Source organism: Tauraco erythrolophus, chromosome 26 (genome assembly GCF_009769465.1).
Source record: "Tauraco erythrolophus isolate bTauEry1 chromosome 26, bTauEry1.pri, whole genome shotgun sequence".
NCBI lineage: Eukaryota > Metazoa > Chordata > Aves > Musophagiformes > Musophagidae > Tauraco > Tauraco erythrolophus.
Window position 1 is genome coordinate 5960543 of NC_141490.1, and position 14921 is coordinate 5975463.

Consider the following 14921-nt stretch of genomic DNA (forward strand, 5'->3'; position numbering starts at 1 on the left):
AACTAAGTCCTCCCTGAAGTACAGACCTGGAGCTGAGAAAAGCTGCAATTCCAGCTGATTGTTGGGGATCAGGTCACAAGTTCAGCCACCATACAAAGGAACGGGAAGCTAGCGCCCTGTCTTTCACTCAGGAGCAGGGCTTATGAAATTCCACAGCCCTTTATAAAATCAACTTCTGCACCCAAGATCACCAGAGATGTGCAGCAGTGGTTTAGCGTTGCCTGGAAAACTTCTGGTGGAACATATGTTCAAGAGATGGTGGCCTAAACCTTTTTGTTACTATTATAAAGTTACATTACAGCAGGGGCAGAATGGCAGATTTATAAGCAAAAGATAAGAACTTGTGAGCAATTCACCTGTCTTGATACCATGTGCAAGAGCCTGAAAGTGAAGAAGAAAAATGAAAGACAAAGACACTGGTGCCAACTCAGGAGGAACTCGGATAGATTCTGCTGCCTGCTCAGAGGAGAGTTCATTATACACAGTCAAACCTAAAATTGCTTTTCTTGGTATTGCAAGAAACTTTAAGAATACTGTGAATCGAGCAAAATACATGCTGTGCCAATATCCATTTTAAAATTTAATATACTGCGCTGCTCCTCTTTGTTTTTCTCCTCTCCTGCTGTGTGCAATTTCTTCTCTCAGTCCCTGCTTTGTTTTGGTACGTGCTTTCCTTCAGTCCACCTTTTCTGGAACATATCATCTTCCCTTTCTCCCCTTCAGATAAATGTTGTAGAGCTATTCCAGTTCTGATAGCAGCACTGCCTGCTGGAGGAACAGATGCTGCTGGACATGTAGAAATAGGAAAGTGTGCCCTGCGCCTGCATTTCAGTGTTGGATGAGAACTTTTATGTTGGATAGCTGCAAAGCCAGAGTCAGTCATACCCACAGCATGCTATCACCTATACTGTACTCAAAGTACAGTGCAATACTGCCATTTCTCTGCAAGAAGTCTTATTTTGGAGAAGAAAAATATTCCTTAAATCTATACATCATCATTTATTGATGTCTTCTCTTTTCAGATGTTACACACAGAATCTACATTGCAATAGTTAGAGAAACAGCTACAAAAAAACTAGAACATTGTGCTTAACACACATTCAATATTACACACTTCTCCATGAGATACATTCAAGACTTCTGCAAACACATTCCCCTGGTTTCCTTTCTCCTTTCCTTGTGGGAAAATCTGGGCTGGCATTTGCTGTGTCCGTCAAGTGTGTTCCAAGCTGACACTGCGAAAGAAAAGTTAGGAGCTCTTCTGCTGGAATGAGGGAACAGCTTGGGAATAGTGTGAAATGCTGTGCTAGAGATTAAATTCGTGAACCTGAACGATCCTTTTCACTATCTGAACTGCAGAGGGAAACCTATACTTTCATTCCAGAAAAAGGAGCATGAGAACAACTGTTTTGCTATGAAAAAAAGCTAACAGCTTCATACAGGACCCCCAAATGAGTCTTCCCATGAATAGTCATCATCTCCATTTTACAAGTGGAGAAGCGAAGACGATGGGAAATACACAGATCTGTTTTAAGTCACACTGTGAGCTGGAGAGATAGACACGTGCTGGGTGAAAATTCATGTGTTGCTTGGAGTCAGAAGGATATAGTTTTCCCCTTAACTACAGGGATATGCTAACAAGTAGTTGAAGAGATGCACTTCAAGTTCTTCACTCCACTATTACTGTACTTTGCTGTTTGTAGCTCCCAACAATCTGACTGGTCAGAAAGCAGCCCAGACTTCCACACCACGTAAATCAACATAGTCCCATTGCTATCTCAAAGGGTACAGAAGGGTGAAACTGCTTCTGCTCTTTGGTTAGACAAACTGTCGTCTACAAAAACAGAAAAAGAGAACTAAGTGTTGTCTCATTAACTGATAACATTGATCCAGAGCAAATAATTGTTTAAACAAATCCTCCGAAACTTTAAGGCGGATATTATAGTATTTCATCCAAGCACTTGACTCCTATAATATTCACCTTAATTTTGCAACTCATTAGTCAAAAAATAACTAGAAGAACGCAAATTGTTATCCAGATAACACTCAGTTCTGGACATTAGTTGCTTAAAGAAGAACAAATGTGACAGTTTACGACGCGAGGTCCATCAGGAAACACTAAACAGAAGTCGGACAAAACAACACGGAAGGCGATGTTGGTACGTACCACTCGATCGGATACAGCAAAAACTCAACGAAACAAAACCCAAACCTACCTGCAGCTCCAGCTGAGCAGGCAGCATTGAGGGAGAGAAAAATACTTATGTTATGCAATGGACTTGGAAACAGAAGCCTTGACTTCTGTGGGTCGCTATGAGCGCCAGCCCTTCTAGCCAGAGTTTACTCTTTACTTAAGCCAAACTCCTTGGAGGTTTTTGCCGTAGGAAGCACTAAGCAGATCTTCAGGGTTCACCCTGCAGTTAATAACTGCCCAAGTGGAGTTAAAGGGCAAGCATAAAACCCACAGGTTATCTTGAAGGTGTTTTGTGACCTTCCATGTTTTATCAGAGTTGATTAATAATGATGTGATGCGTACTGCAGAGCCACAGTGAGAATGAAATGCTTTTAGCAAGAGACAGTAATTAGGGCAGGATAACAACAGGGCAAGGATCAGAAGAACAAAAGTTAAGGAGTAAGGACACTTTTTTTAACCTCATCTTCCTGTTTGTACCCTTTGTTATACAACCAGTTGCCTTTCTTTCAGCATGAAGGAAGTGACTGTGCTGTGGACCACAACGTTCCTCTCATTTGTTACACGAGCATCTTAAAGGGTGGCTGCATCTCCTTTCAATATTAAGGATATGACTCAAGAAGAAGCTGAAAAATGAACTGATCCTATCAGAACTTGAGCCCTGGGGCACCAGAGGTCAGTGCTTCCAGCTAGAATGAAAGCACTCACAGAACATCGCTGCCTTAAACCTTAGAAAAAGTTGAAGCAATTCACAAAGAATTTTTGGTTTTGAAAATTAAATCCTCCATGAGAAAATAAGGAAGAACTACAGCTACATAGGTTTCCAGATCGTAATCAGGAGTCAAGACTTTCTACTATCGAAGTGAATGACGTACTGCACATCTTAAAACCAAATGTTTGCTTGTTTATAATCTCAAGCACATGTTATTAGAAGAAAGTGCTGAATTAAATGCTCGTAGGGTGCTAAAGGTGGCTGTGATTTTTCAGTGCCCAAGAAAAAATGCTTCCTAGTCTACTCTTAAGTTCTTCTCGTTGCTCACAGTCTGACACAACATGGAAAGGTGCTCTGCAACCACCCATCTGCCATTCTGCCAATGCCCCTATCTTGAAAACATCTCCAGGACTCTGCTGAACATGAGCTGCCAGATGTATAGGGAGTTAGGGAGATCTGTAGACACGAACTGTCACCAAGGACTAAACCACCACTGCACTTCTCAGTTATCATCCATTTGCAAAGAATTCCCAGGGAATAAAAGCTAAGCCACAAGACAAAGAAGTAACTTCAGAATTTTTGTCCCTTTCTTCCCACATTTACTGTTTAAGAAAATCTTAAATTCACATCTCAGGTTCAGAAGTTCAGGGAAACAGGCAAAACTTTCTCTTCCCATCACACCCAGGCCTCAACTTTCTACTGAGGAAGTTGTGGCATATTGTAAGCAGTAAATACCTGTGCTTTTCACTGTCAAAAACTCAGCATCTGGTTTTGTACTCTGTTACTCACTCTTCAATACAATCAGTAAAAATCCCCCAGGCTTCTAAACACATGAAAATCAAATTACAGGTAGACACTTGTCATTCAGAGAGCACAAGCGTTTTGTAGGGTTAAAAATTCTGCAGTCTTAATGTGCCTGAGCCGAATCCTTCCTTCAAGATAGACTGCTGCATTTATGGGGCACCACCACCAATGGTCTCGCATACACGCTGCTACAAACAGAGAGCAGAACTTGGCTCAACATCTTCCTATCCAGAAAAGTTACTCAACTCTTTTCTCATCCTCTCATCCCCTAAAAATGAAGTCTTACCCCAACTGCAGCTGTTCCTTTCTGTAATCAGAATTTTACACACGGAAGAAAAAGATTTTAGGCTAAATAAATCAATCTCAAGGATTATTTGCTTGAATCATTTCCCTCCCACACGTAGCAGAGGAAAAAACAGCTCACCCAGTTGATACAAAGCTCAGGCTCAAAGCGTTTGCTGTCAGTACACAAAGCTCTTGGCACAGGTTTTCATCTCACAAAGACAGGCAGGTTTTTTGACCCCAAGAAAGGACTTGATCGCTAAACATCATCATCATCACCACCTAAGTGGATGTAAACTGAGGTCATGGTTCCTCTTTGGCAACTATTTGCAAGACAAGAGTTGTAAGACACAGATGGTGCTGTGAACTAGTCATTACTCTGTGCCACAGCACCATGACTCAGCCGGCTGTTGGAAGCACTCCTGCTTGCCAGCTTGGATGGACTGTGCTTCTATCAAAGAATTATTGTGCTGGAATTGAATCAGCTCCAGTTGGTGACTGGTTCTCACCAGCATCTCATGAGATACTAGCTCTTTACGTGAGATTTGTCTTCCTCTCAGTGCAAACAGAATCGCTAGGAACGAGACGCTTTACTCAGGATTTGGAAATGGATACGACAGTGAGAGAAAGACCAGCTGGTCCTGGCGGGCAGGTCCAGCATTCCCTGGGTTACAGCAAATGGAGAGGGTGAGAGAAGATGAGATCCACCATCCTCTTGGCTTACCCGGATGCGCTTCGCTCGCCTCATGTCATCTGCAGTCATGGTGCTCTGCGCAGGCACCGTGCTCTCATCGTGCTGCGGCTGGATTTGTAGCGGGTGGTTTTCCGACTGCTGCTCCAGTGCCGACTGTGTCTCTGATGGCACTGGAGTCTGTTCCTGCTGCTCCAACCCATTCAGTGTGGCTTGTCCGGCCTCATCAAACTGCCCCTTGCTGGAAAAATGCAGCAAGTCCTGAAATCGCAAATCATACAACCGGTGATTATTCCCCCCACCCACTGAAAAAACACTTTGATAACACTCAGCAGACAACAAGATTTCTGCATTTTTAATCACAAGCCATAAACACGTGTCTAGGCTGTTCCATTGATGCTCTCAGCACATCACCTCCACCTACAGCAACAACATCGAGAGTGTCAGGGAAGAAGTGCTGCAGGTAGGCAACTCTTGGCCATCATATTGGCTGATAGGACATGGACAATCAAAGTGACTCAGCTGTTAACAGCCCAGCAAGTTCTCCTGCACTCACAACTATTCCTGCTTTAACCAAAGGTGACTCAGGATGACCTGTGAGAAACTTTACAACCAAAGTGACAAGCACGGAATTATCAAACATAGTTATCCAGTGTCTAACAAACTAGCTGGAGAGCTGAACTGGGGAGTGCCAAAGGAGATGATTTTACTGTGCAGTGTGGTTTGCTATCCAGTTTCCAAGCTCTGCATACTCTCATCTATGCAGCTGCATTCATCACTTATTTTTATCACACAAAGCTGCTTTCCTCCTTTTTTACATTAGCATAAAAAAAAGGGAGGGTGTTGGGAGCAGGAAGCACATGCCAAAAATCTACATTCTTTCCAGGTAAGTTCCAGTAACTTCTCTGGGATGGAATCCTCTTGTATTTCAAGGAAAAAAAAAAAAAACAAACACACAGATCCTTACTTGACATCATTTAATGCCACTAAGGAAAATTAAAAGCACAAGCTAGGAAACAAAGCACCAAGAGTATATCAGCTCAAGGCTGGTGCTGTCAAACTGCTAAAGCAGCTGTGGGAGAAGAAAACCAGGGAGGTGCCAGAAGGAGTGCAGCTGTTATAAACCACGGATGCTTCCCAGATAGAGACACTTAGCAGAGAAATAAACCAGCCAAATGTCCAGTCCTGGTCTAGGTGGCAAGCTTCCACACTTGCTGACACTAAACTGTGCTCACGGCATCCCGAGTCTCAAGTTCTCAGATGAACTCGTGCCTAGTCATTAGTGAGGTGGGCAGAGCTCCAAAGGCTTGGGACACCACCATGGCCCTGCTCGACTGTACAGGCACATGTAAGCCAGTTCTGGGCCACGCTCCAAGCTGGCAGGATGCAAAAACACCTCTAGTCCAAAGGTGGTTTGCGACTCCAATCGTTGGCATGTGACTGTGCCCAGTAAGCCCTGTCTCTCCAGAGTTAAGAGTTTGGGAACAGCGTTATGCTTGCTTGTCTAAATGGAGCTGGCTTGTGTCGTGTCAGCTTGCAAAGAGGGGGATTTCACAACTGTCTGCAATCAACACAACATTCAGGGCAATCCTGCATGCTTGGAAAACGAGCAGCAGGCTTTCACAGGCAATGTACACATCCCTCCCTCCCAGTCAGCACTGAGCCACGACCCAGTGAGATGCCAGAGGAAAATTACCACTCCAGATATCAGCTTTCAGCTCAGAGAGCAGAGCCACTGATCCCTTCTGACACCTCTCACAAAAGGACTCGGTGGTAACCTAAGCATGGTCAGCATCAGAGAGAAGTCAGCGTTTCACTTAAATGCATCACATTAGGTCCCTACAGAATATAACCAACAGCTACAAGCAAAAGAACATTTTGCAATAAGCACGCCTACAGGAGGCCCTGTTAATATTAAAACATCATAAAGAATCAGAGCTCAGACTGATTTAATTCTACCAGCAACAGTTACAAGAGCAGGCTCTGACCTCACGTTCCAGAAAGGACAAACACGAACCTAAATTCCTGTTACAGTTTTACTGTCTAAATTACTTTTGTGATGGTGCTAAACTGCTGCAATAACCTACCTCCCCCTAAGTGCTTTGGGATGAAAGTTGCTGCAGAAATGCAAGTGATTTTATGATTTTTCTAGAAGGATATTAGTGTGCTCCCCTGACAGAGAATCACAGCTAGAAAAACAATTGCTTGGGTATAAATCCAAAGCACATGCTCAATTTGCACCGACAATCCCAATTCTTTTAGTCAAGAGTTGACATCCCACGTGATTTTTTCTTTTTCCTCCTCTCCATCCCCCCAAAAATATACCTGCGTCCCTTCTTCACACTTTTCCCCGTTTTCACTGGTTACTTCCATACGCATGAATTTGGGAGGGCGCCCCGGGCGTCTGCCTGGTCCAAACCTCCTCTTTCCTCTCCCACGACCTCGGCCTCTGGCTCTGCAGAATACATAGTGCTCCAGGTGAGAGACAAAAAAGATGGATTTGGAATCTCCGCTGATTTTACGCATTATTTCTGAGCATCACTATTCACCCATTCGACTCAGTAACAACAGCCTGCAGAAAATAATAAAACTTGAAGAAATTCTGGCAGCAAAAAAATAAGGTACTGGCTGGTAACTATTTATTTTGTGCTCTCTGAGAAATCAGAGTCCAGAACACAGTCCCATGATTCCTGAAATAAATTTTAATGAGAGGACTACTGGCTTCTAGCAAGTCCTCTGCCATGGCAACTCTCCTACTTCGAACACCACAGTGTAGAGTGTGCTGGAAAGCATTTTCAGCTGGATGGAACAAGTGCACAAGGCAACCAAATTTAAAACCCAAAGCAGTAACATCCCTTCCCAAAAAGGCACTTCGCCATTTATGTCAGGCAATAAACTCAAAGGAATAATTTTCTGTGTCAAAAATAAAGACAACAATGCAACCACTTGCTAAGTTTCAGGAAAAAGAAGGCACAGACAAAAAACCAAAAGCAAACCACCATCTCACCAGTTTCAATGGGATACTTATTTCCCTCAAGCTACTTCTTTCACCAAGTCCCTTTTACCAGTCAGCTTCCTGGTGCCATACTCTTACCTTCCAGTGCTGAGCCCTTCTCCCACGGGCACCCAAGTTGGTCAGTAAGATCTGCAGGGCAAAGACCCTCCTTTCCTGCAAGTTTGGGGAAGCACCATAGGGATACACAGGCAAAGCTAAAGCTTTCAGTACCTGCTGAAGAAGTCCAGCTTCTCATCATGGGAGTTGAGGTGCTGCTGGAGCTGCTCCGAGCTCATGAAACGACGATTGCACTCGTAACAGGGCCAGTTCTTCTCTTGCTCTCTGAGAACTACGTTCAATTAGAAATGTCAGTAACAGCGCTTCAGTCACCACCAATTAAACATCCCATTTTTTTTCCCAAGCCTTTCTGTCCTGTGTGGGCCATATTTCTCCCCTGAAGGTTAGACAGACTGCAGAGTACCCAGCACTGCTCCGTTTAGCTTTGCTTTCATCCCCTCTGCACTGTGGCATGACTACAGCTCATCACAGAACGACTAAAAGGCCACTGGGGACAATTCACAGGGACTATGTGCACTGCCTAAAATCCAGCGAGACGTTGAAATACACCCTTGTATGGAAGAGCACCTACAGGATTGTGTCTCTTGCATAAATTAGGGGAGGTCAAGAGACATTTCACAATCTAGCACATCAGTTTATCACACAAATTCAATGTTAGACATCAAGTACAGAAACATACCTCTTCCCAGCAGCAACCTAATGCTTCCCAGAAACTGAGGCAGAAGGTTAAATTATTATAATATTAGCATGAGAAAAGTTAACAGAAATAAGTCCCAATAACACAACCTAGATCTGGTTCAACTTTTTTCAACCTAGCAGAAATTTAGGAGCACTACGCAGGCCATATACTTGAAACTAAGAAGCACAGCACCCAACCACCATCACACTGCAAAAACTGAGGCAGAAGAGCCCACGTTACCCTTCCTTTCCTCCTCAGATATGTCATGGATCTTCTGGTTCACAAACTCAGCGTAGGAGGCAGCGTACCACACCTGCAGCAAGCATACAAGATAAGAGAACGCTTTCTTGGAAGGAACCAGAACTAAGTGGAACTCATTTGGAAGCAGGTTTTAAGCAATACATTTATTTCTCTTCCCTTATCCACTAACTCTTATTGCTCCTTTCACCCTCAGTAGTAAAGCCTGTTGAGATCAATATGCCCCCACTGAGGAGCTAAATGGGTATGCTTTCTGAGCAAAGCTCTCTAATTTTAAGGTATAGCCTCCCAACAGGAATGTTCATCTCACACATGGCTACCAGTAGCTGTAAAGGAAACGTGATTAATCTCTTCAGGCTCAGCTGTACGATTGTGAAGGATGGACATCAGCAGAGTACTGTTTCTTGTTGTACCCAGAGGAACGGAGAAGTTTTTAACTTGGGGGATTTCACATTTCTTTCCTACTGTCTTTACATAGGCAATAGGCAGCACCGTCCACAAAACTCATTGAAAAGTGTTCCTGAACTTCTGGAAGATTGGGGCAATACGGCCCTGCTTCCTAAAACAGAGAACTGCCCAGCTGCAGCATGCTAGAACCACTTGCTTGATCAGAAGGATTTAGGAAGCCTTTGGCAGAGAGAACCACAGGAGGCAGAAAGACAGAAGTTTATTAGAGCCTAAAATCAGATACACGTCACTGAGAATTCTTGCATTATTTCTCATTTTTAACTTACTGTTTGATTAAAAGGGTTCAATTTTAGAAGAGAATTCTTAAAGAAAGCACAAACAGATTTTCAGCACAAAAAATCTGGGCAAGTTTAAACTTGCAGTGGTCCGCAGGCATTTCCATAGAGTGGTGAGTGGCAATTCTCACTCCTTCAAAGACTCCCTAGCAGATGTGTGTTACTTGGCAGGCATCTCCCTAGCTGGACAAAGAAGAAAGCCTGGAGCTCCTCAACTACTCACCTGTCAGGCAATGCAGAAGTTCTCAACTTGGACTGACTGGTCCCTCCTAGTTCAATCTTTGGACAAAATTTGTTTGAATGCCCTACATCCACTTTGGGAGGAGAACACGTTACAGAGCCTAGATAATTAGCTTTCAATTATCAAGCCAGTTTTACCCCAAAAGACATTACTAACACATGAAGCAAGAAAAATGATGCTTCTACAGACAGGTCTGTTAAAGTCTGATTTCAAAGTGATTTAAAAACTATTGAGAAAATGATGTTCAGATACACTTAATATGGATTAACAAGGCTTCTAGTGATTCAGCTTAAGGACTGATTTCAGAGAAACCAAGAAGAATCCTACTCTTAAAAAAAAATCAGCAACAAGTGTGTAAGCAGGCTTTTGGCCTGGTTTAGCTAAGTAGGTTTAAAAATCCTTTTTTTTTTGTTCAATTGTTGAAATTGATGTGTAAGAGAAGATTTGAAAAAGAAGAAACGATTTCCTGATATGAAAGTTTTTTGGTTACTCCCAGTTCCCCAAAAGATGTTGAAAACGAAGGCCATCTGAGCCAGCCACGCTGCTTTGAGCTCAAAGTAATCAATACATTTTTGAAGGGAACAAAAATTAACCCACAGGGAAGTCAATATATTCTTTATCATTTTCCACATGTAAAGTCTCAAAAGTTCCAGGAAAGTCAGGTAAAGTGAGAGACCATATTTACTTAAGGCAGCAAAAAACAGGTCAAGGGCACACGGAACTAACTGGAAAGGGCATCCAGAACTAAAAAGAAGACTGCTGTCATAAAAATTAGTTTGCATAAGTGAAAAAAAAAAATATATATGCAGTGCAAAGCATGACAGTGACAGACAAATTGTGCACATACCCTATTTTGTACTTCCTCATTCCATACCTGAGCCAATGCTCATGTAAAAATCCGTTAAGTTGGTGGCTAACTACTTCCTGACTTCAGTGACTTCTGATTCAGGCCATCATGCACATGACCAGAGAAAAAAAGCCCTAAAACTATTTACAGCAATCATTTCTGGCACTTGGAGATGCACTTCTTAGGCAGCAGCTCTAAGCTGTGGTTTCACCAGTAGAAAAATGAGTCACGAAACACGAGCAATGCCATACCTTGAGTTCCTGCTTGGGCTCCACGTTTTTAATGGTTGTGTAATAAATATGGTGGCCGTACTGGTACGCTACCAGGTTCTGCTCCAAATGGTTCTGAGCTGGACGCACAAACATCATCCAGTTACAGAGAGCCTCACTAGAAAGTTCAAACCACAGGTCCTCTTGCAAGTCTCTGTCTTTTCTGTCACCTTTATCAAGAGACACCTGTAGCAAAATCCAATTACACAGGACTGTAACTGCCTGGCAGCAGGTTGAAAAGAATTTGAGCTCCTAAAACACCAACTACTGTAGCCATGCATCTCTTACATTAGGAAAGCAATGAGGGCATTCTCTTTGCCAACAGGGATCCAGAAACAGGCAGCATTTCAAGAAACACTTACTAACAGGCAGAGATTTAGCTAAGGAGACACGATGGACCCTTCCATGGCTTTCAAGGGCAAGAAGCATTCATTAGAAGGGTCAGGCACAGTACTTGACGTGTGGCTATAAATGAGGCACCAGAAACTGTAGGTTTAGTAGGGTATATGGCACCAGTTGTCAGATGCTTCTAACCAGCAGACCTCACTTCTCCTTTCATCTCCTGACTCATTACACCACCTCAAGCTGGAAGCAGCAGCTTCTTTAGCTGAACTTCTGTTGGGTTACTGAACCTGCCTGTGGTCACAACCTCCTTGTCTGACACTAAGCATCAAAGACCAGCACTCCTAAGACTGTGGGCCTAATCTCTAGCAAATAAAGGACTAATTCCTATTAAAAAAACAGTAAATAAATGGATAAAAGTCAGTCAAGTCCATTATACCTCACGCCAATGAGTTGGCATGAGAAAGGGGAGGAAAATCTCCTCTCCCCTACATTTTGTGGGGGAGAAGAGGGAAAGGGGAAGAAAAACATTTTTAACTTAAGTTACAGCATGACACAAAACAATGGCTGCAAAACATCCTCAGATGGGGCTGCTGTTTTTACATCCAGAGGCTGCTTCATCCCATGATGAGTGACTCACAGCACTCCACGTTACGAGTCCTGTATATCATAACACCATAATGCCAGAAAATTCACCACGATTACTGTGTCTCCCTGAATACCAGAGCAGATTTGGAGCCAAAGCAATTTAGGTGTTTCTGAGTTACTTTCAGAGATGGAAGTAACCAAAGAACATCTCCAGTGAAGTAACTGGTCAAGGCAGAGCAACCAACTCCTGAAAAATCAAAGCTTAAGCCCAAATTGCTCCCTCCTTCTCTTGCATGCACATCCTTACCTTCAAGTGGATATAGCAGTCTTTGAGTTCGGTTTGTCTAACCAGGGGTCCTTCCACCGGTCCAAACTGCGTGCGTTTTGGGATACGCCTTTTGGAGAACACACCTCCCAAAAACCTGTCTATGTAGAGCACCAAGGGGAGGCTGGCTCTCGCCCTGGTCAGCACAGGCCGGTTCGGGATCGGATGCAAAGGTCCGTGTTTTGGACACACAGAAGGATGTGCATTGTTACACTCTTCACACCCTACAACACAAAGTCAGAGAGGACAGGACTATCAGGCAGACACTCACGCATCAGCTCAGAAGAGACAGCCTTATCTCTCTCTCAACATCTTTGGCTCAGCTGTGGGAACATTTATTCCAACAGTCTGCCTACATTTTAAACATCAGAGAGGGCAGTCTCCTGCAAAACAAAGGACAAAGCAGCTCAGAGGCTCCACCTAAGACAGAACCTTGTCTTTTCAGTAAGGCAGCCCAATAGGGGTCTACATTTCTGGGTATAAAGGAGTTTTATTATTGCTAGAATCGGAATGGTTTCCAATTTCATTCAACCTGGAGAAAAGAAGGCTCCAGGGTGATCTTATTGCAGCCTTCCAGTACCTAAAGGGGGCCTACAGGGAAGCTAGAGAGGGGCTTTGGACAAGGGTGTGTAGTGATAGGACAAGGGGCAATGGCTTTAAACTGAAAGAGAGGAGATTTAGATGAGATATAAGGAAGAAATTTTTCACTCTGAGGGTGGTGAGGCACTGGAACAGGTTGCCCAGAGAAGTTGTGGCCGCCCCATCCCTGGAAATGTTCAAGGCCAGGTTGGATGAGGTTTTGAGCAACCTGGTGTAGCGGAAGATGTCCCTGCCCAAGGCAGGGGGGTTGGAACTGGATGATCTTTGAGGTCCCTTCCAACCCAAACCATTCTATGATTCTATAATTCTATTAGAGGGCTGATGGAGGGGAAAGCAAAGAGGGGAGAGCAGCTAATACACTACATACTGCTTCATATGCTTACACAAATCATCAGGATCAAAGGGTCGAGGTGGATCTGGATCCCATTCCTCCATGTCAGTGTCTTCCCCATCTTCCTCCTCATCTTCATCCTCATCATCTTCCTCTTTCGTTTCCATCCTTCCCATTTGATTCTGCAGAGGTGCCAAAGGGTCAGAACCATCCACTGCCTCCATAGGAGGTAACACCTGGTTATGCACCGGTAACGATGCCTGAGGAGAGAATCCACAAACAATCCAAACTGATTCACGAAGGAAAACGCTCTTACGAGACGAGCAATGAAGGTTCTTGCTAGTCTACCCTTTCTGCTTCCTTTGGTAATGGAAAGAAGGACAAGGGAAAGTGAAGGGGCATGATAAACGATCATTGAGGGATGCGGCTGCTGCTGACAGCCTCACTCGGGACAGCTCTGTGTCACTACCTAGCTCTACCCTGCCAAGCACTGACTTCTCAGGAGAAGAAACTCAAATCACAGACCTTCTGGACCCTCACAGAAAGTCTGAAGCAGTCCAGGATCTGTGGAAATTATCTGGAGCCTAAAGCTGTATTTTAACAACTTCCGTACAAGCGACAGAACCCTGCGCTTTGGCACATGATCTTTTCTCTCCTATTGTACAAACAAACAAAAACAATCCCCAGAGCACACACGTAGAGATCAATAAGGGATGAGACAACACAGGGACTAGATATAAACTATGGGACATGGAGGACAGCTGAGGGCATTGTATCCTCTCACTAGTTTTAAAGTTTCTCTTCAAAAAAAAAAGCAAGAATTAATTGAAGTGCACTGCACAGAATATTCCAACACCTACGCCTGTTTCCCAGGCACAGAATAAGAAATACTACGCTCAGTAAAGCTGTCTTAAACGACTAGCAAAGCGACCGAGTGGATGCTAGTCCTAGGTGACAGTCTGCATGACACCTTCTGCTAACTTTGCTCTTCAAAGCTGAGAAAAGTATGTTAAGGTGGCTGCTCGAGACAAACAATCTGTAGAAGAGGTTTCTTTATATATTGAATAGATGATCTATCCCTAAAAAGACCCCCAGGCATTCCACAGTGAGACTATGAAAGACAGTACACATCTGAGCTGCAGCTCATCTCCTCCCGTATCCCTCAGACACGTTCCATCACCTGAGACAATGGAGCAATGAAATCCGTGCACTCGGACATTCAAAAGGAAAGGGTGCCTGGCAACTTACTCTATCTGCTTGTGGACCCTGCTCCAGAGCCATGTGCTGGGGGGATTCGGCAACGCTGCCGAGCACGGACAGGTTGGTGGGATTCATGCTCTGAGCAGCAGCAGGCAAGAGCACAGTTACCTAAAATTATAGGCACTCATTTTAGCACTGCGTCATTTCCACCAGTCCACTTCCACTTACATACGGGCAGTGCCCTGCACGCAAAGCTCCCTGGAGTCCTAGACTAGGCCAAAAACTGCAGCAGTTTAAGCATTTTTGGGTTTTTTTTGGTAGGGATGACAGACTTGGACAAAACCTGCACATCCAGGGACAAAGGAAAAGGCTTCAAAACTCTATCTAGATTTTGGAGCTTTTGAATTTCTTGTCTCCCATTTTGGCCATAAGTTAAGGTCCTATCTTGCCTGCATCCAAACTGCACTAAAAACATACACGAGGAGCTCTTTAGCTCTTGGTAAAACCAGTGATTTGTGGTCTCTCTCTCTCTTCTATCTTCAAATTTACTTTTTTTTCCAAAGGAAAAGGTAAAAAAGGAAAAAAAAGCATCTCCTCTTTTTGCCTCTCTCTTTCTCAAGCCAAGCTATATTCGTTTTAGAAACAAGATAGTGTATTGACCTCATTGGAAGATCAAGCACTCAAATGACAGGATTCCAACAATTATTTTTTCTTTACATTCTTTGGTCACGCTATGCATTTTTGG

At 43.7% G+C, this 14921-nt stretch overlaps 1 protein-coding gene across 2 annotated transcripts in view; it reads right to left on the minus strand.

Annotated features, from left to right (window-relative positions):
* The window catches only part of PRDM10 (PR/SET domain 10), a 44225-nt gene that overhangs the window by 14683 nt on the left and 14621 nt on the right, over positions 1 to 14921 (minus strand). For both annotated transcript variants that reach the window (XM_086627044.1, XM_086627045.1), the window contains 8 exons: positions 14225 to 14344; positions 13029 to 13236; positions 12028 to 12269; positions 10773 to 10976; positions 8673 to 8745; positions 7907 to 8024; positions 7006 to 7135; positions 4714 to 4941 (listed from right to left, as the gene is read on the minus strand). In XM_086627044.1, the coding sequence (XP_086483170.1) occupies positions 4714 to 4941; positions 7006 to 7135; positions 7907 to 8024; positions 8673 to 8745; positions 10773 to 10976; positions 12028 to 12269; positions 13029 to 13236; positions 14225 to 14344 (1323 nt within the window). The remainder of the gene's footprint in view (positions 1 to 4713; positions 4942 to 7005; positions 7136 to 7906; positions 8025 to 8672; positions 8746 to 10772; positions 10977 to 12027; positions 12270 to 13028; positions 13237 to 14224; positions 14345 to 14921) is intronic.